Source organism: Ptychodera flava, chromosome 10, assembly GCF_041260155.1.
Source record: "Ptychodera flava strain L36383 chromosome 10, AS_Pfla_20210202, whole genome shotgun sequence".
NCBI lineage: Eukaryota > Metazoa > Hemichordata > Enteropneusta > Ptychoderidae > Ptychodera > Ptychodera flava.
In genome coordinates, this window is record NC_091937.1 from 10,476,755 (window position 1) to 10,504,400 (window position 27,646).

A 27,646-nucleotide genomic window follows, 5' to 3' on the forward strand; every position below is an offset into this window, starting at 1 on the left:
TTTAAAAAATTAAAATTTTAAGTAGCCACTGAGAGAATTAATCACCACTTGCAGTTGTTAGCCTAACTGCAGCCATTCCAAGCATAGGTCCTGAGTGCACCTTTACTTTGACTGAAGCGACAACCTGTCGGTGAAATCCCGAATTCGTGTTAAAAATTAGAAAGATTGGAAAGGATATCGATTATGCAAAGGTGTTTAAATCTACTGGTTGTCTCGTATGTGTTATGCCAGGCACTGGATGGAAGACTTGGTCAAGGTAAGTCAAACACGGAAACGCTTAAAGAACGAAGTGGGTTTTAAAGTTTGACCGAGTTCAACAAAGCCTTGTCTTGTGTTTCGCCTACTACGTGTGTGAACATTTATACTTATTATGGTCCAGTTCGTACAAGTTGGTCTAAATCCCTCTCTGAATACCTAGTCTGAACCAAATCTCTCTGCCCAAATGTCGACTTTTCAGATTCTGTTAGAGTTACATGTGTCACTGTTAGTGACAGTCGTCTTACGCAGTCTTTCTCAGATGCACTCGGGAATGACTCATAAACATCGCCGTTTGTATGCACGTGCCTCTTGAAACGTGTGATTGATTTAGCTGTGCTTATAGTTTTAAAAAAGGTCGTTTAAGTCACCAGAAAAAATACTGAAGAGAAAAGTAAATGTGAAAAGATTTTAAACTACCAAATATTCTAGTTTTCCCTTCCCTTATTGGGTCAAACGAGACTAGATCTTAAATAGTGCGGAAATTATACTTAAAATTAGGCACCCATACTGTAAGACCAGGGAAGCGATCACTGGGGAACTTCTTTCTCTTCACGTAAAAATTGTCTTTACCGCACTATTTACAACGCTACGTACACAAAAAGCAACATCACAATCATGTGTTTTGTAGGTTTATCGTCACCATTATGGTCAGAGAGAGAGAGAGAGAGAGAGAGAGAGAGAGAGAGAGAGAGAGAGAGAACAATAAGGACGGTTTTAAACTGCCACCAGTACCCTTGTCGAGTATAGTGATCTCACCAGGAAATAAAAATACCACGTACTTTATGGCCTGATGATGGGCTAATCCCCATTAGTGGATGCCCTCGCTGGTTCACTGCACATACCATCTCAGCGAAAACACTCATTAACCGATATTGATATATATTTGGGTCGATCTATAGGTGGGTATTTTTCCGTCCAGTGGCATAAAATCATCATACCCCCTGCTGCGGTGCCGTTACAGGCCAGAGCAAGAAAATCAAAGACTTTGTTTACCAGAAAAAGAGAGGGGGTGAAATAATAGCTGAGCCTACGTAAGTGGAGACACGTCTTGACATGCATTTTTGCACAATTCAGCTGAAACCATGCACCACATTATTTTCCCGTCTACAAATCATTGTTTAGATCACTTGTACCTAGATGGGGCTATTTTATTGGCCACAATTCAAGAACTTCGCCGCATTGTATAAGGCAGAGTTTTATTGCCTCATTTGCAGCAGGGTGAGGGGAATAAAGACAGAGAACTGCCATTCACAATCTCACAGGTTGTGATGGAATAGCTAATCGACGTCAAGGGGTTACACAATGTTTGACTATGCGTCAACCCTCGTACTTCTTTACCTTTCAGGACTGTCAGAACACGACGTGACCTACGTCGGCAATTACATTATGACCTTTGAGGAACGCCACCATACTCCTTATCCTCTCAAAATCTTCGAGGAAAATGTGGTTGAAACTGTCAGGGCGATAGGGATAAAGTTTGAACTAGACCCGAGATATGAGGCCGAACTACGATTCCAAGTTGTGAATTTAATAGATGTTGCCTTTGATGACGTTTACCGAGGAACAAAAAGTCTTACTGATGCCCAAATTGTTCAGTTATTCCGGGTAAGTTTGCGGTCTAAAACATCCAACATTACACACACACATATACATGCATACATACATACATACATACATACATACATACATACATACATACATACATACATACGTACGTACGTACGTACGTACGTACGTACGTACGTACGTACATGCATGCATGCATGCATGCATGCACGCATACATACATACATACATACATACATACATACATACGTACGTACATACGTACGTACGTGCGTGCGTGCGTGCATACATACATACATACATACATACATACATACATACATACATACATACATACATACATACATACATACATACATACATACATACATACATACATACATGTTAATTGTTTGTACCCTTATTTTACCCTTATTTTTACAGTTCATTCTGAGTCCTGGTACCTAAAAACTTACACATGACATTGTAGATTCTTTTCACAAAGCTTTCTCTTTACAGGTTTCAAGATGTTTGTCCAGATCACGATTTTATGAACAACAGCATAAATAACCGTACGCATGGTGCCAAAACACTACGGTGATTGCTGTTATTTCCTGTTTTATTAGGCCCATGAAATTTCATATTCGATTCTTTATGGTGAACTCCAGCCTCGCTCATTGAAAAAAATAGAAGTGAATTTTGAAGGAATTCGTAATCTTGTAATCAAGTCGAGAATATAGTAATTTTTCTCTGCTCTCCTTCGTTTCCTAGCTTGGTACCCTACCTTACATCATCAACGACACGAGAGAAGAAATAACGGACTTCGATTCGTACCCCGTCGACATGCAAGCAGCCTTGGTTGATGCCTTCTTTCACGGTAGCCTGCGCAGTGACATTATTCACTTGATAAATGATATGCTTGGCTCATGGACACAGGTGTGTTTGAAGTACTTAGATGTGACTGGTGCCTGGAACGAAGATGAACTTTCCTCTCCAGGTAAAGTGTACACAGCATGTACAATTTACGTCGAACACAAATTAATTTTGTTTTGAGCTTAGGTTAATATGCATTTCCGCGATCAAAGTTAACGTTGCTCAATACATACATACATGTATACAAACATACATACATACATACATACATACATACATACATACATACATACATACATACATACATACATACATACAAACAAACAGTAGTAAAGGTAAGACCTAGTAATTTTAAAATATGAAAAAGTTATAAGCGAATGACAGAGACATAAACGAGAGGCGTGAATGAATGGTAAATGTTGACGTCTACAGAGCGACCCAGTTTTGGAAAGCTCATATCCGCATTTCAAGCTTCCAGCTTTCGAAAGGGCAGAGTCATGTTTTACATTGCCAAAGGTGGAGTGACAATTTCACGGATAGGTCTCTTCTATCACTAAGACTTCCTAATTGTGGTAAACAATACACAGTTTACAGCATGGCAGCCAACAAATTTCGATGCATATTTTAAGGGTATCACTTTATGTTCACATAAAATGCTGCATCTCATAATACTACCTCATCTCCTTGTCTTCGATGATGACAGCTATAGGCCTATTCATTCAAAATTTACCCTATTCAATATATTTATAACACTACGTCTCGGAGTGTGCGATCGTTACCTGAATCAGCTCAACTTCATCCGCCAAGTTGAAACAATAAAGGTCAAAACTACATCTCACTGAAAAATATTGTTATTCGAAATAAAAATAAGTGGGTCATGTATGTGATAAATGTATAATCCTCCACCATTCCTCACCCTTATGACGTCATCGAAAACTTGCGTGCATATAGTAGTTTGGAATAGTGTTTGGAATACTCTATGCATGATGACAACTCCATTTATTGGAGTAGCGACTTTTAGTCATATGTTCAAAAATCCGAATCATGCACTAAAATTGTGGTAAATTGCATATGTGAATTTTAGTAGCCTAAACGGCCCCCATAACCATTATTTCCAACTCTCAAAACACATATTGATTCACAAGCAGAGTGTCAGATAAAATGCTTTTAACGAATATTACCATCCTACAGAATCACAGCAGAGAATGGTATCGAACTGTGACAAATTTTTCACCTACGGACAATCACTGAACACCTCCATTGCCAAGTACAATCCATGCTCGGATAGATACAGTAAGTTAAGTATTGCCTATTGTTGTTGCGGTAGGCGGTAGTGATTGTGTTGATGATACTTGTTAACCTATAAGCGATTGAAATAACCGCCACACTGGTGGTTCGATGCGAAGTAATAGTGTATAGATCAACCATTCATGGTGTTCCAGTCAGCCTTGGGATAGAGTACCTCATTCAATTTTCCTCAAACTGTAGGAAGCAGCGCGTCTTAAGTTCCTTCCGAAGTCGATAAGAGCAAGTTTAACATACCAGCTTGAATAATTTTGAATGCATTCATTGAATACTTCATGTAATGACATTCTAAGATCTCGACTTCTTGTTTGTGTTACTTCAGTAGACAGTTTAGATGTTGCAAATGGCAGGTTGCTGGATCAAACTAAACAAATAGACAGCACTGTACTCCACAATGGCAACAAGATTTGGATTAATGTCCTTAGTTTCATTGTACGATTTACAGAACTGTTTTACCCGTACGGCCCGGAAGTTGGTGACAACGTCAACTTGATAAATGATGATCGAAGTTCTGGAGAGATTTTTATTTCGATTCCATTTCCTTTCTTTGATCAAGACCATGACTCATTGTGGGTATGATTCCATTCTTTTCTTTGTAACCCCCACATTATTTTGCAAATTTATATTGATATCACTTTATTAATTGTTTGAAATGGCTTCTTGTGCTGAAAAATTCGTGAAAGTTACAAGAAATGACTAAATTACGATGAAAATTTACTTGGTTTGTACGTCACGGTGCAGTTCAAAGGAATAGCCAACACTGTGCTACCAATGGGTTATCTTCTACTATAATATGAGGGCGGAAGAGTGAGAATCGTTGATCAGACTGTTTATCATATAGCATCTTCACTTTAGTTGCTGATTCCAATTTCAGAATTTCAAGATACGAAATACTAAACGTATGCATATAACAGTTCAAGTTCTTGGGGAGCAGTTGAAGCCTCATTCGAGAAGACCCTCTTTACAAATACCACTGTCGTTACAACTTTTCTAACATAATTTGTTTATTTGTCTACAACATCAGGTTAACACAAACGGTATAATATCTTTCCTTTCGGAAGTCAGTCAGTACACCCCAGATCCCTTTCCTCTTGAGGGTAGACGGGTGGTCGCACCATTTTGGGGTGACGTCGATACTAATAGAGGCGGCAACGTCTTTTGGCGGCAAACAACTGAAAGTGGTATTCTAAGGAAAGCTTCAAGCCATATCAAGGAGTATTTTAAAAAAGAAGAGATTCTTAAATTTGAAGCAATCTGGGTACTGGTCGCAACATGGGACAATGTGGGGTATTTCGGATCAGAAAATGACTCGCTGGTGAGTGTAACTTTTATTTACTTCAGGATCTTTCAACTGAGTTTTCACTGTGTGCTAAGCAGTAACCTGATCTTGTTTTAACTGCAAGAATTTCCGAAAACTGCCCATTTGAAGAGCAGTTACACATTCTGCACAGATAAGAAGTTACTTGAATATGCCACATTAGGGCTCTAAAGGAGAAAAATCGAAAAAAATGTTCGGGACAAATTTTTGGGGAAAGAAACTCTGTTGTATTTTTTTTAACAAATTATCATTTTCCATGCTGTTTTCATTAAAATTGTTGTTCGGAAAATAAATTATCTTTCCGCTAAAGAAAGTTGATACATTTTTCAGGTTCTCTGCTCGAGAAATCATTCTGTCAAGAATACCTACAGATAATGCACGAACTACCTTAACATGTCTGTGATAAAAGACAATATTTGGCAGGTTAATTTTTTTTTCTCGAAGATATCACTCGGAAAAATTGTCACTCCTTGTTCGGACACAATACAGAAATATGTGTCAGGGATATTTATCAAGTTTTTATAGCGCTTTTATGTACAGTTACTTTAATACACTGTACTGCGAGCTGTGTATCGGGTGATTGTGATAATATCTAACATGTTAATTTATCTTTGAACCGTCATTCATACCACATCAGATCAGTTTCATATTGTATCCACCTTTGATGCTCATGAAAAACAGTCATTCCTGATTTTAGGGGCTAAATTGTGGAATGATATCCCATAGTATTCATAACTTAAGTCTTTGCGTACAGACTGTCGAGAAGAAGGTTCAAATTTACCTGTACTCAAAACTCGAACGCTAAAATGTTTTTCTTGGTCTTTTTGTTGTAATGTGTGTTTTACCTGCTTACTTGTATTGTTTTGGACCTCTGTTGGCCTTAGTCACACTTACTCGGAGAACGTGCCTTTGAAAGTGCCACAGTAGTAATAAGTTTTTAAATTTCTTGTGTACTCCTGGGAAAGCGTTTATCAGTTATTTGTAAATATTGCTTTCATTGGGGGTCTTCTTTGTGCTACCTTTCCCCTTTCAACAGAATTATTTGCAAAATATATTAAATCAAATTAAGATCACATCAAATTATTTTACCACCAGAGGAATACATTCCAGGCAGTCTTGGTCACCAATGGCAGGCATTCTTTTGCCCTATTTAACTACGGGGATATAGTATGGACAACGGGAACAGCTAGTGGCGGTGACGCTATGACAGGCCTCGGAGGCACACCTGCACAAGTAAGTAAAAAATGAATGAGAAATAATTTGTAACTTAGAATTTCTGAGGTGCGATCGTGGTATGATATTTACATATTAAAAAGTCATCATCGTGGGAACATGTCTATATGGGAAGATAATTAGCACATGTGTATATGTGATAATTTTATATTATATCTATCTATCTATCTATCTATCCATCCATCTATCTATCTATCTATCTATCTATCTATCTATCTATCTATCTATCTATCTATCTATCTATCTATCTATCTGTTTATATCTATCTATTACACATATAAATAGTAGCAAGTGAGCTATTCTATAAACAGTGATATGTAAGTGTGATGTATTTATGTGACCTACCTACCTACCTGCACGCGTACATACATACAGACATGTATATATACAATACAATAAAATACAAAAAAAACCCCCGCAAATACATACATACACACATATGTACATACATACATACATACATACATACATACATACATACATACATACATACATACATACATACATACATACATACATACATACATACATACATACATACATACATACATACATACATACATACATACATAAACCATTTGCTTCTCGCACGATTCTACACATGTTTAACGACATTTTTAATCAAATGGGTTTTTCTCATAGGTTGGTTTTAACTCAGGGGATGGACTCGTTTTTAAGAATGTCAGTGAATCCCGAACGCCAGCTATTGTAAACATAGACGAAACTTCAAACGCTAATGTGACAGGACGTTACGCATTCAGAATCGATGGTGCAGAAATAATAGAAGGAGGCTGTAACACAGGAGGTACAGAGCACTTTAAAATATACTGTTTTGTTTTTGTTTTTTGTTTTTTTGATCAATGGTCATGGTGGTGGTTGTGATTGCGCTGTTTTGGTAGTCATTTTTTATTTTTTATCCGGAGGAAGGTACTGAATTATGCTTATTAAGTTGACAGAGACCGTGACGAGGAAAATAGCATTTACGACGACTTTTTTATAGTTCTATAAGTAGCTGTGATGATGATGATGATGATGATGATGATGATTGGTGACGGGGATGGTGATGACTGATGATGTTTGCAGTGGTTGTTATGGCGATTAAGTTGATATTTCGCTCATAAAAATTGATGTATTCTTACGCAACTTAGGACTGCTAAATTGCTGTGGTTTTTTAAAGGTTCAATCACCATTTTCCCCTCAACCGGCACGATGCTTGGTGGACAGGAAATAACATTGGTTGGACATTGCTTCGATGGTAATGACATCTTATTGAAGTTTCGTAACCTGCAGACAACTGTTGAATGTCATACAACAAAAAGAGACAAAGAAGCTACGTGCATCACTCCTATATTTTATGAGATAGGCAGACTCCCATTTAGTGTTTCGACAGATGGTGGCGCCAACTACGTTTACGATGGAATATTCACAGTGTGTAAGTATATTCAGACCAGTAGGAACTATTTTCTTTATCAGTCCATCATCCAACAGGCGTTAGCCCAATTACAGGATGAGGTAATAACCCACTAACCCCAATGGAGCACTGAGGAGTAAAGTGCCTTGCTCAAGGGCACAACACCGTGCTGGAGTCTCGAACTCACCGTCCTTCAACAATGAGTCCGTCTCTCTCGACCTACTGGGTTTTGAGCCAGGTCTCGAACTCGCCACCTTCTGATAGTGAGTCCGTTACCCTACCCAGTGGACCACGGTGCCTCCTTACTTTATAAGGTTATTCACAATAGAACGAGATTTATGTCACAGTATTGTCCAAGATGCGTAGCATCGAGGAATATACCAAGACGTACGATGAACGAGGACTTTAATCCCGGTATTTTGTGAATAGCTACCATTTTTGTCCAGAAATATCGAAATCATATAATTACATACGATTAACGGTAATCTGGTGACATGTATATAGTCTGCTATCCAATACTATTTCAAATTTTAAATTTACGAATGAATTGATCTCAAAACAGTCGCTTCAATTACTTAGTAAGTATTTGTCGTCCGTTTAACAGTAAACACCTATTGCCTGGTCATGAGGGCTATAGCCCCGTCTATTACCCCGAGGGGTCATGTGTTACCAGAAACACATCGCTATTCCCCGAGGCCGTAGGCCGAGGGGTAGAGCGATGTGTTTCCGGTAACACATAGCAACGATGGGTAATAGACGAGCACTATAGCCCGAATAAGACCAAGCTATAGGTGTTTTATAACACACCACATGCTCATGTTGTACCGTTATATAGTTTTTAATGTGTTTTGATATTTTGCACCGCAGCAATCCATTGTGACAAGTTTACTGGGCGATATTTCCACAGTGGTTCCAGTTGTACGTGGTACCACTTTCTTTCAAATAATATTCTAAGCATACCTAGTGACATCCTAAGTTGCACTTCAATCTTTTCCGTCGATGAGCTGTTCAAGTTCCTACGCTTTTGGAATGTTTGAAAATGTTGGAAAATCTGTTCTAGAGAATGAGTCGTCACCTATCCCGGACGCACATCGCGTTCTAGTCACCCACCATTGTTGCAAAGCTGCAGACGACACTACGGTCACGTGACCGGGCACTTTTCCAAATTTGGTCAGAACTATTTCCCTAGGGTAATAGCTTTTCAAAAAATGTCCTCTGACGAGACGTACCTATTTTCTCGTCATGTGACGTATTCTGGCGAATCGCGACATGGAATGAGCATGTGGCGTGCTATAATTTGATTTTATGACGCTCATCAGTCTGAACGTCTCACTAAATATCAAATGTCCCCTTGCTGTTGCCATTGGTGTTTATGCATGTGAATGTTGTCTTTGTTTGCGTGTCTGTCTGTCTGTCTGTCTGTCTGTCTGTCTGTCTGTCTGTCTGTATGTATGTATGTATGTATGTATGTATGTATGTATGTATGTATGTATGTATGTATGTTTGTTTGTTTTAGGGGTTGAACAAGAAATTAACACGATTGAAACTAATTGGGAAAATTTGATAGTGAAGAAATGTCTTTAAAATCTGCAAATGTAAGCTCATCTGATTTTATTTTTAAGTAACACACTTGTTTTTATGAGTAATTTGTAATATGAGACATTCAACTATAGAGCGCATACCATTTTTGATAAATTTAAAAAATATGAAAATCCAATTACATGTATCCCAAATTAGTTCCAGTCTTGTTTATTGCAGTAAATGTCGAACAGACAGATACCAAGGTAAAACGGTTGGACAGCAGCTCATGGCGCACCACTAACGAAGACGTGACTATCACCTGGCCAGCCTCCATCTTCGAAGCTGGCAGCGTAGATATTCATCTCTACGGATACAAAGAAGATGCCATCAGCGGTGATTTCGTTTGGACGAGCTCGGTAGTTCTCGGAGAAGGCATTTCCAGAGAGCAAGGAGAATTTTCATTTAACCCACTAGATTTTGGAACACATCATGAAATTGGTGCAGTGAGAGTATCCGTATTTAATGAAGATGGTGCTGATGTGGAGTGAGTAACACCCAACAATTTACCTGTTCACAGTAAAATTCTGTTGTACCCTTTTACTTTCAATGACAAAGTTGACTTCTAATAGTTTAATACCATGTTATTTCACATCCGTTACAGACAAAGACACTCGAGCGGCCTGTGAATGTAATATACAAAATTTCGACAAATCCAACTTCTAACAACCTTTTTATACACTACTTAAAGGAAGTTAATAATGATTTACTAACTTACATTCTTACCTGCTGCACGACGATCTAAATCAAGAAGCTTATTTTTACAACTCTCGTATGGTGACAAATCTTGTGAACTTTATTCATATAGGACGCAAGAAGCAGTTTGGAGCGATGTGCACGACCTAATATGGAATTTCGGGAGGAATACTGATCCCAAAACTTTGTGTGACAAGTGGTACAATGACGTCATAAACGATTTGACTTTCTCTGCGGATCTCGCAGCTCCCTGCCCGTGTACTTTGGACCAGGCCCGTGCTGACATCGGTAGATACACGCCAAATCCTGGTTGCCGTATTGGCTCGAGACGCTCAGATAACTGCTTTTGGAAACGCAATGCCGTGCACTGCGTCCGTGTGACTGTGCCCAGGTACACGAATGTAGTTCCGACCTCATATTAAAGATAAAAATACCAAATTAGCTGTAAAATGTTAGGGCTTGATCACTATACAAAAATGTGTTTTTTCGTTTGAAAAAATATTATTTCATGACAGAGTCGATGATGTTTTAGCTCATATTCAACCACAAGTACTATAACATCTTTTTCAAACATATACATGTTGGTTTACGAATTAGCTGGCAAAAGTGCGAATGGAATAGGTTAAATGTTGTTTGCCTTTTCTATCCTTATCCCCCTTCGCCTTCAGAAAGTTGTGCACTGTACATTGTACTGTATATAGTCTAGGAGAGGAAAAAAGGTTAGCATGTAAGTTTTCCACATGATAACTTTTTTCAGTGACGAAGGTACCGGGCGAGAATGTTGCTACGACGCCGCTGGAAGCATAATTGAGTCTGCGGACTCCTTTGACGCTGGCCCGTCCCACAGTCGACACCACGGCGGAATTGCGCCATACAATAGCCCAGGGAAGATTCCATACATGTCTCACTTCAAAGAAGATGTGTTACCCTTTTATCGTTGTTGTGTTCTCTCCGACTTCAATAAATCGTTGTGTGATAAGTACTTTGAATTGAGACCGTCACACAACTGTACAGACTATGAACCGCCGCGTCCAGGTATGAATTTTATTACGTAATACATGTATATCGAAGGTGCGTACATTTAGCGATTGATGAAAATCTGAAGAGATATTGTTTTGAAATTATTTTCCCACGTTATCTTTGAAAGGTCGTTCCATTTACTGTGAGTGTGCCACATGCATGCTAAGGGAGGAAGATCAAGGCAGAAATTATCACTTTTTTCTCGTCTTTACAGCTACACTGTTCGGAGATCCTCATATGATAACACTGGATGGACTTCAATACACATTCAACGGACACGGTGAATTCACTCTGCTTAGCGTGAACGATGGAAGCTTTGTCTTACAAGGTCGTATGGCGCCACTTGAGTCAAACAGTGAGTAAAAACCCACCCCGATAGAATAGAAGTCGTCCGGTAACATGGAGAGTTTTAAACACGCCATATGTGTAAAGTATGCACAGAAATATTTTCAATTTTGAAGATTTCATATTTCAAAAATAGTTCGACCATCAAATTTTGCATGGGTGTCAAAGTTTTTTCTTTTCCTGAAAAATTGGTGAAATGTTTTTATACCCAAACATCAAAGCTATGCGATAAAGTCTAGTGTTTGACATACATTTCCTAGAGCCCAAAATGTGAAATAATCATATTTTTACATCATTTTTTAAGAAATGTATCAAAACATTTACCATTTTAGATCAAAGATTGGCCAAAATTGGAATTATGTCTCGAGTTGGACCAATAAAATGACTGCTTCAAAGATGGAAAACGCTTCTCAGAGTCCAAGATGAGAAAAGTCAAATTTTTCAGAAAGTCGACTAAACTTTACCATAATCAAAATTTAACTCAAAGAGTACTGTGCGAAAGTTAATGAAACCCGCTTCATATAATGATATAACAGGTATCTGATTGTTCTGTGAAGCTATTACTGTTATTAATGAACCTGTTGTAAAACACGTGAGCACATTCTGTTCACGTCTGGTTTTACATAGAATGGGCTTTTCAGACCCCAAAAGGTGAAACTCAAGCTTTCCACTGAAATTTACCATGGCATACAAAAATTGGTCAATAAAAATCTGCTTTTTTGAATCAGTACTACATTGTACAGAGAATGAACTGTCTAAATCTTCATTATCTAAAATTCTGATCAATGACACATATCTCTTAGAGCCTCTATCTCAGTAGCTATCATACCTTTATTGAAACAAGCATTCTAAACCTTCATAAATTTGCAGACATTGCGACCGTTTTCAAGGCCTTCGCAATGAAGGGAAATTCAACTGCAACAGTGCACGTAGAAAGAAGTAATCGTAGAATCCTCGACGTCTACGTCCTCGAGCACAATGGATATGAATGGCAGATGTTAGACTTCGAAGAGGAAACTTTCTGGGAATTTCAAGGTGTGAAACAGATACCTGTACTCTAATGAATATCTTCAGACCTGAGGAATTTAGTACATAAAGTGTATAGTTCACTTAAAGGTATACTGTCACCTGTTCCAATTTTGCCACAGTTACCCTAAAGAGAAAATCTAACCAATAACATGTTTTAAGTGGGTGGCCGCGTTTTTAAAACGGCGCCCTCACTTGGACATTTTGAATACCATGGAATGCCCCTTTGACCATATATGGACATATTTACATTACAAGTGACTGTATACCTTTAATGAAGTTTACGTGTTTTAAGTTATCCACGCACGGTATATTTACAAGTTTAAGAAATCATTCGCATTCATGGATTGAGTGATTATTTATTAACCCACATAGAATGTCAAAGATAGACACACAAATACATTGTTGATGATGATATGAATTACCATTAAGAGAGTTAACACAATATTTTGATTTTGATTTTAGAATGTGGGAAACAATTTGCCAGAAAGATCAAAAGGAAAACTGAAAAATGCAATCTTAACAGCCCAGATTTCCTTCCTTTAGTGAACACGCTGCTCGATTTCCGGTTGAAATATATGCATTGATAAGCCTTTGCTCCAAGTCTCCGTTCAAATTAAATGGCGGACAATTAAACTTTATTGTAAAGCACCTTAATCTAACACCTTTAATAGTGCATAAAAAAACAAAGGGAAATCCCAGATACTTGGTTTTTTCTAAAGGTTTCAGAAGTAAAATAAAGTATAATTACAACTTAACTGAATGATCTGAAATTGACAGTCCAAATCATGCAAAATAGGGTAATGCACAGTTTCTTCTCAAATGTTTTATATTAGGGGTAACTATATCAAGAACAAATATCACAGACTATAAAATATCTGTTATATTCGAGCTTGGTGTCTCAACTCAAATCTCTGTTGTCGGACAAGCAATGTCACTACTATTTCTTGCCACACCGGAATTCAAAAATCAGACTGCAGGCCTTCTTGGAACCTGGAACGACAACCCGGATGATGACCTCTTGACCCCCGAAGGAAACTACGTGCCCGTCAATTCAAGCCTGCAGGATATTCATTACGACTTTGGAATGACCTGTAAGTAAAGTCCTAACTTTCCAATGTGCTTTAAAACTTGCTAAACATGTGGGACGTTGACCGTTAACTATAATGCAAAGGGCACGTCAACAAAATGCAACATATTCTATGTTACTGAGTTGAAACCGCATTTATGTTTTGCTTTCTATCACATATTATGCCGGATATTATTCCTTGCAAGGTGTAGAAAAATTGTCAATCATTTTCTAGATTCGTATGGTTTGGAGAAAGCCGCATCATTGTTTAACTATAATAGAGTGTGTTCTTTCGTTGTGCGAGGTAGAAAACGTAACATTCATTGAAGACGTCTTTCGGAAATGGATTACAATGGTAGAATTTTCAGAAATTGTCTTCCTTTAAACACTTACACATAAAAATAATTTTGAATGTCAGTCTGTCACATCTGGGACAGATACAGTTCCTGGGTCAATAATTTTAAACATGATCTACCTTCCCGATAATTTCAGTAAAAAATCAAACCGATTAAGCCTTCGCACAACAAAAGATGAGATTTAAAAAAATAGGGGATATGAGAATTCATTAGTTTCTTTGTTGACTTTTTAGGGGCGATAGTTCCCGCAGATTCTCTGTTCTACTACAGAGTAGGGGAAGACGCGCATACAAGCACAGATTTGACATACGAGCCGCTCTTTAACCTTCCACGATCAAACGATTCAGATGAAGTCACCGACATTTGTGGAGCAAGCCTGCAATGTATCTTCGACTACTTGGTGACAGGCGATGAAGAAACGGCAAAGGGTTCACAAATGGCTGTAGAAAACTACGTGATCACTGTTAATCATACATCTGAAGGTAATAAATGTCGGAATGACGTTAAAATTACGTGTTATGCGTTTGCACAGGGTTTAGAGCTTGTAACAGAAGAAATGTTACCCGGCCCTGCAAGCAAAGAAACCGTACTGTATGCATGACATAATCCAATCCATAAAACGGGAAAAGACCAACCAATATGTTTTAGTTCTATAAATGTACCGACAGCATGTTTGCAGTTGGCTTTTGCCGTTTTATCATCAATTTGTACTATCTTTAATGCTACCGCCCAAAAGATTCTAAAATCTCCAAAACAACAAATATAATAATACAAAGCATTAAAAATCGTGAAAACAGATCAAAGAATTTCGAAAAAATGGTGCCGTGTATGATTGAAACATGCCTTATTCATCTACAATTTATAACTTGCTATACAAAAAAGTCGTCTTTGCTTTAATGACGAGCAAGGCAATTTAACAATAAATATTCGACGTTCCTTGATAAACAGAAAATGTATATCTAAATGATAGGTTCACATTGAGAGGGCCTTTCGATCTTAGAACTAACATTATGGACGCTATGTGTTTGTTTGACTTAAAAGGTTGCACTAACGTTTATAAGGTATTAACACAGGCACATTTTTGTAGTTGTCAGTATCGATCTTTACAATTCTAATCAGTGTATAATACTTTCAGTGGTGAGTTGCGGGATTTTACCGACACCAGAGAATGGTATGAAGAACGGATCAAGTTATATCGCCGGGTCTGTCGTAAGCTTTGAATGTTTACTTGGTTATAACATGAGCGGTTCCAAGCAGAGATATTGTCATGAGAACGGCTCGTGGGACGGTTTACCGACTACATGTGAAGGTATGGATACCCTTATGGTGACTGAAAGGATTGAAAATGAAAATAGAACTGCTAAGACATGTACATTATTACAGCGCAAACTATCGTTTTGAATCGGAATAAATCATTTGTGTCATACTTCATTATCAAAGTATCTCTTTTCTTATAGTCGCGCCAGCGGCTTACTGACTACGCATGCACTTATTCATAATATACTATGCTAGTAACCGGAAGTGTACCCTTCTTTCATGGGCGCCGCCATGTTTTTTTTTTTCTGAGTACTCGTAAATAAACAAATACGAAACAAATTACCATTATATAACATGCCTTTTATAAAATATACCTCTCTTATTAGCCAGTAAATGTTATTATGCACCTTGTCGCTGATACAAAATATCGTTGATATAGATAAAGGGAGAAAACTGTCGTGCATATGAACGGTGGCATACGCAAAGAATGCTGGGATGGAATTATAGAAGAGCGCCCCCTGTGTCAATAATTAGATTCAAAAATTGCCAGTTTTTAGACGGACGCTATAGTTTTCAGCTTGCAAGTGGAAGGTGGGCAGTGCGGTTACCATTGCAATGATAATGATTGCATAATACGTCTCTTGTTTAACGCAATTGGCTGTTATCATTGTAAAAATTGCCAATTTTTGTCCAAAATTTTTACACACTACAGAAAATCTATACCTGCCCTGCTGCAGGGTTTGACGTCGTGTACGTACGTGAACTGCTTTCATCAGAGGGAAACTAGGCATAGTTGTCATATAAACGTTTATGAAGTAACAATTACAGTTTATCATGAATCAATACAAATAACATTGCCAATCTTAACTCCTGGCGCGACACCAAGGGCTGAGCCCTATATAATATTATAGACAAAGGTTTCTTATGTTTCAGATAGACATTCATTAAAACCTTTGTTGTCTATTTAATCTTTCTGTCACAGCAATTTTGTGCGAAACTATAGAACCTCCTGTTAATGGTGTAATGGAAGGAGACAGTATTACTTTTAATTCTCTGGTAACATTTGGCTGCAATGAGGGCTACAACATATCAGGAGAGGCAGAAATATTGTGTCAAATAGATGGAACGTGGAGTGGTCAACCACCGACATGCGAGAGTAAGTGCATGTCTTTTGATACAGGTTCCCTATTTATCAATGATTTCAAGTTCTCTCTTTCCTGATTGAATGTCCAAGCTTATCAACTTTCCTGTCGATATTAATAACCTTTAATTGCCCAGAAGGTTTGTCTTTTATTCTGAAGCAGTTAAATGTTTGTCATGCCACTAGTTCTTGGAATCAAAACAAGCTCGCGAATTGATAATTGTCATCATCATCGCCTGAGAGCGAATGTTTACTTCTTTGTGTGTAAATTGTTTATTAGCTATTTTCCGACAGACAAAACGAGTGCTACAAAATATTTTATGACTTGATTGAATAATACATTGTGTACTATGTGTACCAAAAAGTACGTTGAATTTTCGTTCTATTCTCACAAATCAATCTACTCATTTAAGTCTCCCGATGTAAACTTTTGGAGTGAACTCGTTGCGTTATAAATATATCCAAATGATTAATACATGTTGTGAAAATCTTTCGACTAAACTTAATTGGCGTTATCTATTTCTTCTCGTCTGATTATAAGTGCACTTTGTAATTTTGAAACTAGTAACATCATCCAAATGGTAGCTTGAAGCACCTCTTTTGAAAGTCAACTACTAAAACTTTACGTTTTACGTTGATTGTAACCAATGAAAAGACAATACACACATGTTTCCAAGCGCAGGGGTTTTTTTATGGTTTAGAGATACTTATTATAATCTATGCTTTCTGTCTCACATTTCTACGACAGCGATTTTGTGCGAATTTTTAGCGCCCCCTGTGAATGGTACTAAGGAAGGAGACGGTTTAGAATTTAATTCTACCGTAACATTTGACTGTGATGACGGCTACAACATATCAGGGCAGGCAGAACTGTTGTGTCAAAGTGATGGAACATGGAATGGGAAACCACCAACATGCGAATGTAAATTACCTTTGACCTTCGTATTAATTGATTATGTCTATCTCATAACTTCGTCGGTCAATGTTAGTAAATAACAAATCCTGCAAATCGTCTTCTCACTTTGCAAAACAGCTCAAAAGCATATATGAGTATGAGTATGAGTATATATTTAAGTAATAACACGTGTGAGCGAGGGCAACATCAATATTTCGATCACGACCACCATCCCTTGGGCAGGCAAAAAATCGTGATATTGCCCTAGCTGTCATGTGTTATTATTTTTATTACACCAAACAAGAAAACATGCAAAGACACAAAAACACAAGGACTTCTTCGAGTACAGTTCGCCTTTCTGAGTCCGGAGCTCAGCGTAAAATGTTGTCAGTGCCGAGTCTAGGGTTGCCCCTGAAAGTTTGCCGATCTCCTCGGTGGCGTATCCAAATTTGTTGCTTGCATAGTCGCTGAACACAGAAATTCCATTCCTTGTTGCCATATTCGTTCGTTTGCTGTTTACTTGCATCAAAATATCGTCTAACTACCGGTGACAGCTCTGCATATGACGTTTCGCAGCCAGTACAAGCGACCGACAATTTGTTATGCGCAGAAAGGAGGCGCAGTAAGTAAAATGACGTCGTCCATGTAATATCAAATGCAGAGTTCACAGAGGGCATCATCGCGTTCTTTTACATGTCACGTGAGTCGTGTTTAACCAATGGCAGTGCACGCTGAATGAGTGAGGTATATATATATATATATATATATATATATATATATATATATATATATATATATATATATATATATATATATATATATATATATATATCGAAAAGCTGGAAGAATTTTTAACATAATTAGTTCATATGTATACGAAATCCGAAACGTAGAGCGGAATATATAAGGATTGCCGGAGATGTAGTGCTACACAAGTACATCTCTACATTATTGTTTTGTGAACCGTTATGCTCAATCGTCAGGCAGTATCACTTAGCGACTCATACAGGGAACGATTGTGAAGATTTATATCTGGTTCTGCCAGAGCCAGCAATTTTTAGTTACTAAGCTATAAGCAATAAATATTGACGTACGTTTTCGTGTAGGCTAATTTCTTCACACAGTTTTCCAACTGCAGGCTTTCAATCCTTCAGATACATTTATGCAAATCTGTCTTTTACCACAGTTATTTTGTGCGCAACTCTTGAACCCCCTGTAAATGGTGTCATGGAAGGAGACGGTACAACAATCAATTCTACTGTAACATTTGACTGTAATGAGGGCTACAACATATCAGGGCAGGCAGAACTCTTGTGTCAAAGTGATGGAACATGGAATGGGAAACCACCGACATGCGAATGTAAATTTCTTTTTAGATTTTCTTTGATGTTTTTTTCTTTCCTTTTTGCCGATCTATTCCGGCACATCAAGGCCCCTCGTTCGAGCAATTTCATTACCAAAGGTTTCGCCTCTTCATAGAAATTCATACTTATCGTTGATATATCTTGCAAATTGACTTTTTACATATTAAACAGCTCTAAGGTTACACCTGCCATCAGCGTTCTTGAATTAGCCTGCCCAACTATAATTTTTGTAGCTGACAATGGAGCACGAGAGATCGCTATAATATCAATCATATATATCAATATGCTGACTGCGCAGGCTTCACACCTTGCATTGTGAACTCAAAAAACTAACTATCACTCAGAAGAAGGCAACCTGTGAGTTTCCGATCAGTGGTACTTTATTAATTATATTTTGAAGTTTGAGCTCGTAGTTGTTGTCGTCTTGATTTACAAACATATGCTCCTATTCGATAAGCTCACACGAAGTGTCAATTTTAGTTTTCACTGATTAATGCATTGAGTGCTTCGTTCTTCACAATTGAAGTGATATGAAATGAAGTCCACTCTTCGACCTGCCATGCTCACATTAAGATAATGTTCACGACATGATTTGTACATATTTCGTGCTTGCAGCTATAGTATGTGACAGCGTAGAACCTCCAACGAACGGCATGAAAATGGGTGAAGATCGAACATATCAATCCGTGGTGAGCTTTGAATGCGAAAAAGGTTACCTCGTCAATGGCAGTAAGGAAATTGCCTGTCAGCATGATGGTACCTGGGATGCAGAACCGCCAAAGTGTGAAGGTAGTCACTAGTTAATGAACCCCTTTATATATTATTGAATTGTTTATTCTTAAGATATGCCCATACTCTTTGTTATAGGATAAGTAATTGTTGATCAAATGTTTTGCCAATTGTCTGTTTTCATAATGTTGTAAGCTTATTTAAACGAATGGCACTTATTTGTATTTTTATATTATATTTGTATATTTTTCTGCCCCTTGAAGGACACGAATGACATTGTTTTTTTTAACGGTATATTGTGTATTTAAATTAAGCGTACTTTTCTAGTTTACGGCAATATTGTGTGATGTCATCGAACTCCCCTGGGCTGCAACGTGATCAATGAAAACATAACTTTCCTGTCGGTCACGACATTTGACTGCCAAGAAGGTTATTTTTATCCGGCAGCAGAGAAATTGTTTGTCAAGCCGATGGTATTTGGAATCAAAACCCACCTACTTGTGAAGGTAGACTCAATACAGCAGACGTGTGCAGATTTGAAACTTTAAATTGGTACTATTGTTATTATCATCCCCTGACGGCGGATGTTTACATGTAAACGTGTAATTTGTTTAGCCCTCGGCCTACTGGTAGATATAATAATTTACCACACCAAGGCAACACATTTATTAAAAAAGTTCACATTTCCGAATGTTTAAATTATTATATATTAGTTCGTGGCAATATAATAATTGAAACATCCGGAAATGTGAACTTTTTTAAATAAATATACATGTTACCTTAGTGAGTAAATATCCTAATGACAGGTACATTTTGCAGATAGTCTTTCAACTCAGCTTTGTTGATGTTACCCATTTCTAATACTTTTTGATGAGAGTTATTTGTAAAAGGTTAAATATTTGTCCTACAGGTAGATTGAAACATCTTTTTTGAAAGCCAAGTTGAGACAACAAGCTGTTATGAAGATTGTAACCAATTAAAATATGAAATACATTATCACTTAACGACTCAAATGAGGAACAATTGTAAAGAATATGTCTGCTTCTGCCAGGAATTAAAATATAAATAGCAATAGTAATACTTTTCAAACTACAGGATTTCCATATTTCAGATACATTATGCAAATTTGTGTTTTACCACAGTTATTTTGTGCCCAACTCTGGAACCTCCTGTAAATGGTGTTATGGAAGGAGACGGTGCAACAATCAATTCTACTGTAATATTTGACTGTGATGAGGGCTACAACATATCAGGGGAGGCAGAACTGTCATGTCAAAGTGAAGGAACATGGAATGGGCAACCACCAACATGCGAACGTAAATGTCTTTTTATACATTCTTTGATGTTATTTTCTTTACTTTCTTGCTGATCAATTCCGGCATATCAAGACCTCTCGCTCGATCAGTGTTATTGCAAAAAATTGTCACCTCTTCATCTAGAGATTCATACTTATCCGGAACAAATCATACATACCGACGTCTTACATTTTAAACAGCCCAAAGGTTTATAATTGCTATAAGTGTTCCACAAAGAGTCAGTCCAACTGTAATTTTTGAAAACTTAGTCGACAATTGAGCACGAGGGACCACCACAATATCAATTATATACTTTACTATGCTGACTGTAGGCTTCACACCTTGCGTTGTCAACTCAAGTCAAGAAAGCAGTCACTCAGAAGAAGCGACCTGTGATCACTGGTACTTTATTAAATAGCATTTTGAAGTTTGAGCTCTTAGTTGCGACCGCCTTGTTTTATAAACAACGGTTCCTATTGGATAAGCTTAAGGTAGTATGCCTCTCGAAAGTGAAAGACTTAAACTATTGCTCAGACTTTCCTCAATGAAACTTTCGACAATTGTCTTACCAAAGCAAAAATCAAAACCAGGAGTCACCTTGCAGAATATGGTACTAGAGAGACATATTACCATTACCTTAGATGTCCCGACAATTGAAATTCAAAATGGCCGCCATTCCTGTGTTAACTCTATTTGAAAAATATAATTTTCGATTTCCGAAAACCTAAGACGGTGAAAAGTTTTCTCACACCAAAAGTTTTAAAATGAACCCCCACAAGTGGTAGATCAGAAGAGAATTGTAAACGTTAGAGTGTCCGATAATTTGACCCCGAGGCGTTGTACCTTAAATGAAGTGTCAATTTTAGGTTTCACTATAATGCATAATGCTTCTTCACATTTGAAAAGATATAAAAAGGAAGTCCACTCTTCGACCTTCCATGCTCAAATTTAGATAATATTCACGACATTATTTGTACATACTTCGTACTACAGCTATAGTATGTGACAGCATCGAATTGCCAACGAACGGCATGAAAATGGGTGTAAATCGAACATATCAATCCGTGGTGAGCTTTGAATGCGAAAAAGGTTACCTCGTCAATGGCAGTAAGGAAATTACCTGTCAGCATGATGGTACATGGGATGCACAACCGCCAAAGTGTGAAGGTAGATACGTTTCATTTTCAATCTAAAATTATTTGATATTGTCATGGTTATGCTCATTTATTTCACAACGCCCTCTTGGAAATATTTATAGTTGCGATCTAATGATTATAGATCGGTTGTCGTTTCTTTCTGTTTTGTTATATCGATGAGGTGAACTTGAAGTTAGGGCTTTAAATTTGTTTTCGTTGCAAAGTTTGCGCAATATAGCTTGCTGTGAGGACTATGATCAAACGAGTACTTTTCTTTGTTTCACAGCAATATGGTGTGATGCCATTGAACCTCCTTTGAATGGTTACATGACTGGTGCAAATCAAACCTTCCTGTCAGTCTTGACCTTTGACTGCCAAGACGGTTACGTCATATCCGGTAGCCGGGAACTTGTGTGTCAGGCAGATGGTACTTGGAGTCAAAATACGCCGACTTGCAAAGGTAAGTACTTATCTACATGAATTTAGTATCGTGAATAAAAATGGGTCTTGTAAGAAACTGAGGGCGAGCATGCAATAATTTACCATGTACCATGTCCTTCGCATGTGAATAGGACTGCCATGTACGAATGTTAGTATAGTCACGGTCCGGACCGTATAGTGTATTAAAGTCTGATGATATGTATCGGCGAAGAATTTTATGCAGTGTATAGATTTAAACAAAATTTCAATGTAAATACAAGTCGTGGGTGAAAGTTTAAGGGAGCAAGATATGCAGACATTAAAAGTAATCGACCAATACAAAAGTTCGGAAATTTTAGTTTCCATGGCAATTCATCGCATAGCTTTGAAATGAAATTTAATCGCCGCACAAAATGTGCACGTAATAAATTCTGGAACTTACTAAATACAGTAAACATTTCCGTTTAACGAATATCTATAAGATATATGACATTTTCTTTTAAAAAGAGGCTAAACACTGTACGCCAGTCTGTTTTGTTACCTACATAGACTAAATATGCGTACGGTATCCACAATAATATAAATTGTAGGTAAAGGAACGATTAAATTAATTTTGTGATAGAACCCAACGGTAAATCGGCTTTTAGAGGCAGATGGCCATAGTGGATAATGCTTGTTGCCAGCGTTGACGACATAGCAAGGTCATAGCCTCATTTTGATAAAATATTAATTATATATATACTGAAAATCCTAACATGACATTTTGATAAGTTACCGAACTGATAGCAATGTACCGGTGGGTTTGTGTAAATTAATAATTCAGATTTTTTTCTCTACAGCAATTAGATTTGATGAAAGAGATGAGACCCCTATTATGACTAAGCTTGCGTTCATTTTCATCGGCGTAACATTTGGTCTGGTCGTGATCTTTTTGATCAGCATGGTTTTAACTAAGGCATGCATATTTGGAGTCCGTAACGAAACGGAAAAGCAAAGGGCGAGTATATTCTGTTTCTTGTCTGATTTATATAATTTGACAGCCAAAACCGAAGAAACCAATTATAGCAGGGTTACCTGTCAAATACAGTTGGTGTACTGATCACTTTGCCTCACAACCCTAAAAACGTTTTTAGCGTCGATGTTTACAGTTTCAAAACATGCATTACGGCTTTCCATACGGTAAAATTGCCAATTTCAAGACAAGCATACACATTACGCATAGGATAGAACTGTTATGTACTTTCTTCAAATCCAGACCTGTGTTTCTTCTTCCTAACCTCTCAGTGGGCTCAGCCGTTTTAAAAATTCACGGCTAGCTGCTTTCGTCACTTCAAATGCCCCCAAACCTCGTATTGATGGTCTTTTGTCCAACAATGTTTAGCAATTTCATATTTGGCACGTACCGACAAGGTTGACTACACTTCTCGAAGAATAATTTCAGTATCCACATTAATCCAGAAGACCACATGTGATACGAAAGATCTTACACAATCTTATCAACGCTCCGTTCAAAGCAGAAAGGCTTACATCGCCACTAAGTCTACATAGCTGTAACATATAAATGTAATAACTTAGCATTTCATTTCGCTATTTGTTACATAGGTCGTCAAGAATGCCAGAGGATACTGATCAGTGGAAACGCAAATTCAACAATTATGTTGCGACAATATTTTCATGGCAAACAATTATTTCATGAAACAAACATTTTGTAACAAAGTAACCAGAACTTGTTCAGTGCCATTAGAAAGTTGCCATGACATAGTTAACAAATTTAACTGTGTCAATAAAGGGCAAATAGCGGAAGGGGAGCTTATGTTATCGTTTATTTTAATGAAGAAAACATAGTTAAGGGCATGTAATCTGGTGAATATTTTAGGCTTCTTACTTCAGAAGGTCTAATTCTACGGTTTATTAGCCATGTGCAGCACGACACAAAATTGCAGAAGTCCGCCTCGTGAACTACAGTATGAATGTCTGTATGCGAATTGAAACAACAGCTTGCCGCTGTTGCATCAAGCAAACTGACCCATGCCCGATATTGTAAAACTTTTCTGTTATATGATAGGAGTATTACGTACATGTACTTTGTTCTTCATGCCTTTTCTAAAAGAATAAGTAGCTGTGTTTTTGTAATAAGAACAAGCCAAATTTATAGAATCGTTCGAATTCGCGAAAGTCAAAAACTACAACCAGTGAAACTTGAATAAGATATTAATAATCAGCAACTTGTCTTTGAGTTTACGACGTGATTTTAGGGATAACTTAGAAGTCGTGTATTACTTTGTCTCAGCCACACAAAACAGCCTTTAAGTAAAATATCGGAAACAGTAATAATGGGAATATGCGAAGTAAACAGTGTCGTGAATGTCACCGAATACAGATATTCAGTACGTCCATGATATATATATATATATATATATATATATATATATATATATATTATATATATATATATATATATATATATATATATATATATATATATACACGAGTGAATGATTATCTAATATTGTATATTGATAATATATCATATATGATTTGTATAATATATATATAATTGGGTCGTAGGTCGTTTGAAACACACACACATTATCCAAAACGCTAGTTTCATCTACATAGAGTTAACTGGTAAAATATGGCCGTATCATTAATAAAATGAATTCAAATGAAAACATTTGCTTATTTGTTATTGTAATACGCATTGCCGATCTTTACATGCGCTATACTTTGGAAGCTTATCAAATCATGCGATGTATGTAAACATGCTATGTATTTTTGTAAAGGTCTGCAAGAATGGAATATAATGTATGTATGCGTGCGTGTATGCCATATATATATATATATATATATATATATATATATATATATATATATATATATATATATATATATATATATATATATATATATATATGTATGTATTAACTCAATTTACTTCAAGTACAAAGTAATAATATCTGTTACTTAAGGTTTTATGCATGCTGCAATATTTTGTCCGAAGAGTGCATGATGCATGAAACTTAAGTAACAGATATATATGTTACTTTGTACTTGAAATCTTGACATAATTTGTATGTATGTATGTATGTATGTATGTATGTATGTATGTATGTATGTATGTATGTATGTATGTATGTATGTATGTATGTTATGTATGTATGTATATATGAGGGTTACCGACGTTATTTCTGCAGCGTTATAACCTAGATGGAAACAACGTAGATTCCGAAGAAGTTTGTTAACTTTCGATAACCATAAACAAATGATGACAATCTACATATATTTCAACGACGATAGTGGCACTTTCTCTTTTTTCTGATTCCGGGAGAAAAGTTACTGCCGATCGCGTTCACTCCACACATCCGCAAGTGCACAACATCATCAGATACTGAGGCAGCGTAGTACTTATCGTATTGTAGTCAGCTCACTCAAAGCGTTTCACACCAAAAGTAACATCAGTATGTTAAAGCCTACTGAAATTACTTTATTTCATATAATCATCGACCTGAACAAAGTCTTTTGAGAAGCCCTACCCATTTGCACTTACCCTCTTTTCCTTTCACAGTCCATCATATGCGATAGCGCCCTCTAACGATTATTTTAGTTCTGGGCGTGGAGCGTGTATACGATAAGACACTTGGAACAGTGATTCGGAAATTATTATACGCTTTTGGTCACACATGTACATTTACCCGGAAAAATTATCCTGTTTTTCTAATAATACTGGTGATAACTTTCATGCTGTGGTATTTGATCATTTAGTGTTACTGTTTGAGATACAGAGGTGCCACGAGTGCTGTCTTCTAAATACCTACCAGGAGAAAACTGTCAGGCGTAACCTTGTGTGTTGATTATGGACTACATACATGCAAATGAGCTGACATTTACTATTCTATGAAATTCAACATGACGCAAAACTTCAAGGTAGCGAAAATGCTATTTTCTCAAGAAGTATAAAAACTGAGCCAATTTCATACTTTCAGCATTCGACTTTCTGTCCCCGATGCAATCTATGCCCTAATTAGCTCACATCATAGATTCACTGTGACCCAGTTTTTAACTGCCGCGTCCAAATGATTAATGGAATGATATGATGTACGATAGCACTCTTCGAAAATACATGTATTTACTATCAATATTTTTAGAACATGATATCGTTCTACCAGGAATAACCTATAATGTGTATTTGGCTGTACAATTTGCAGTTTTTTTATTTGATTCTTAACTTAGCTCGCTTCCCATAATCTTTCTCTTTACGTAAAGATAATAATGCACTTTAGGGTGTCAATTTTGACGACAGCGCCATCAGAGACTGTATAAATTAGACAGCAAGAGGGGCACTCAAAATGAGGGTATGGTTTAATTGACAACATTTGCTGGACGTTACGTCCACGCATATTGAATATTTTAATGTTTTTTTATCAATAGGCTAATGTACGCAACGAATAGGGCGACTGGGTATTATTGTTGACCTATTAAACATGTCAGAGAGTATGTTAAAATGATAGCTGAAACAAAAATTTATTTATCATTACACTAATCCAAAATTTAATATTTTCATCAAAAACGAAACGTAAATATTATCCTGCCAGTGGTCAACGCTTCACACGTTGAATGAAGCTCGAGTCGACTCTGTTTCCCGTTCTTGCCACAAGCAGAACAGATTCCGAAGTGACATATATTTGCATAGGACAGTTCAATTGCATGTTTGTTATTCTTAATAGACCTCATAGCTGTAATTTATGGTGAAATTTCAAATTGCTGTATTTTCTGTATGCCTGTAGGATACACTGTCTTATTCCACTCCTAAAATTGTGACTAAATTCATGCATGTTGTTTAATTTGTCGATGAAGCCTATACGCGTGCAATATCAGCTTTTATTGATACGCGAAGCATAATCCGGGCAATAACTTCTTCGTCAACAAGAACATTGCATATTTTACACAGTACGTTGTAAGGCTGGTACTTAGTTTTCTTACATACTCTAGAGAGATTAATTGTATGATAAGAAAATATCCGAACAAATGTGGCGAAAATTATGATCAAAAGTTTCAGTTGTTGTCCCTTAAAATACATAATTCGCTTATGTCACTTTCAGTTCACGGCTACAATTTGAAATTTCATAGTACGGTAGTGCCGTGTTGGACATCTATAATTGGCAGTCATTGCTGGATGATGTACATATATTGTACTCGTCACAAAGGCATAGCTCCCTAGCTCTAACGGTAATAATAGTTGCCTTTACGGTAATGTATTGTATTCGTGACATGGCCAGCTAACTCTATCGATAATAAACGGTAATATATTGTACTCGTGACACCATAGCCAGCTATTCCTATTGGTAATGAATGCCATTAAGATAATGCATTGCATTA

The 27,646-nt window shown here is 37.0% G+C and overlaps 1 protein-coding gene across 3 annotated transcripts; it reads left to right on the forward strand.

Annotated features, from left to right (window-relative positions):
* On the forward strand, positions 1 to 24,681 carry LOC139141960 (protein mesh-like). Of its 3 annotated transcripts, XM_070711738.1 has the most exons (26): positions 6 to 256; positions 1,604 to 1,863; positions 2,575 to 2,800; positions 3,868 to 3,969; positions 4,427 to 4,554; positions 5,006 to 5,296; positions 6,395 to 6,532; positions 7,175 to 7,337; positions 7,710 to 7,964; positions 9,702 to 10,008; positions 10,330 to 10,608; positions 10,975 to 11,252; positions 11,452 to 11,592; positions 12,453 to 12,617; positions 13,445 to 13,702; positions 14,267 to 14,515; positions 15,169 to 15,342; positions 16,273 to 16,446; positions 17,180 to 17,353; positions 18,513 to 18,686; positions 19,306 to 19,479; positions 20,562 to 20,735; positions 21,708 to 21,881; positions 22,137 to 22,310; positions 23,110 to 23,267; positions 23,873 to 24,681. In XM_070711738.1, the coding sequence occupies exons 1-26, from the start codon at positions 184 to 186 to the stop codon at positions 23,897 to 23,899; spliced, it is 4,890 nt and encodes a 1,629-aa protein (XP_070567839.1). In that variant the 5' UTR covers positions 6 to 183; the 3' UTR covers positions 23,900 to 24,681. The 3 variants fall into 3 exon arrangements, with proteins under 3 accessions (XP_070567840.1, XP_070567842.1, XP_070567839.1); XM_070711739.1 differs by lacking the exon at positions 18,513 to 18,686 and having other exon boundaries at positions 1 to 256; XM_070711741.1 differs by lacking the exons at positions 20,562 to 20,735; positions 21,708 to 21,881 and having other exon boundaries at positions 5 to 256.
* Positions 24,682 to 27,646: the final 2,965 nt, after the last annotated feature.

Excerpts from the sequence above, each read along its gene's own strand:
- LOC139141960 (XM_070711738.1), top strand. The coding sequence starts at position 184 with ATGCAAAGGTGTTTAAATCTACTGGTTGTCTCGTATGTGTTATGCCAG. Across the intron at positions 2,801-3,867 it reads AGATGAACTTTCCTCTCCAG|AATCACAGCAGAGAATGGTA; the intron begins GTAAAGTGTACA and ends ACCATCCTACAG. Across the intron at positions 3,970-4,426 it reads TCCATGCTCGGATAGATACA|AACTGTTTTACCCGTACGGC; the intron begins GTAAGTTAAGTA and ends TACGATTTACAG.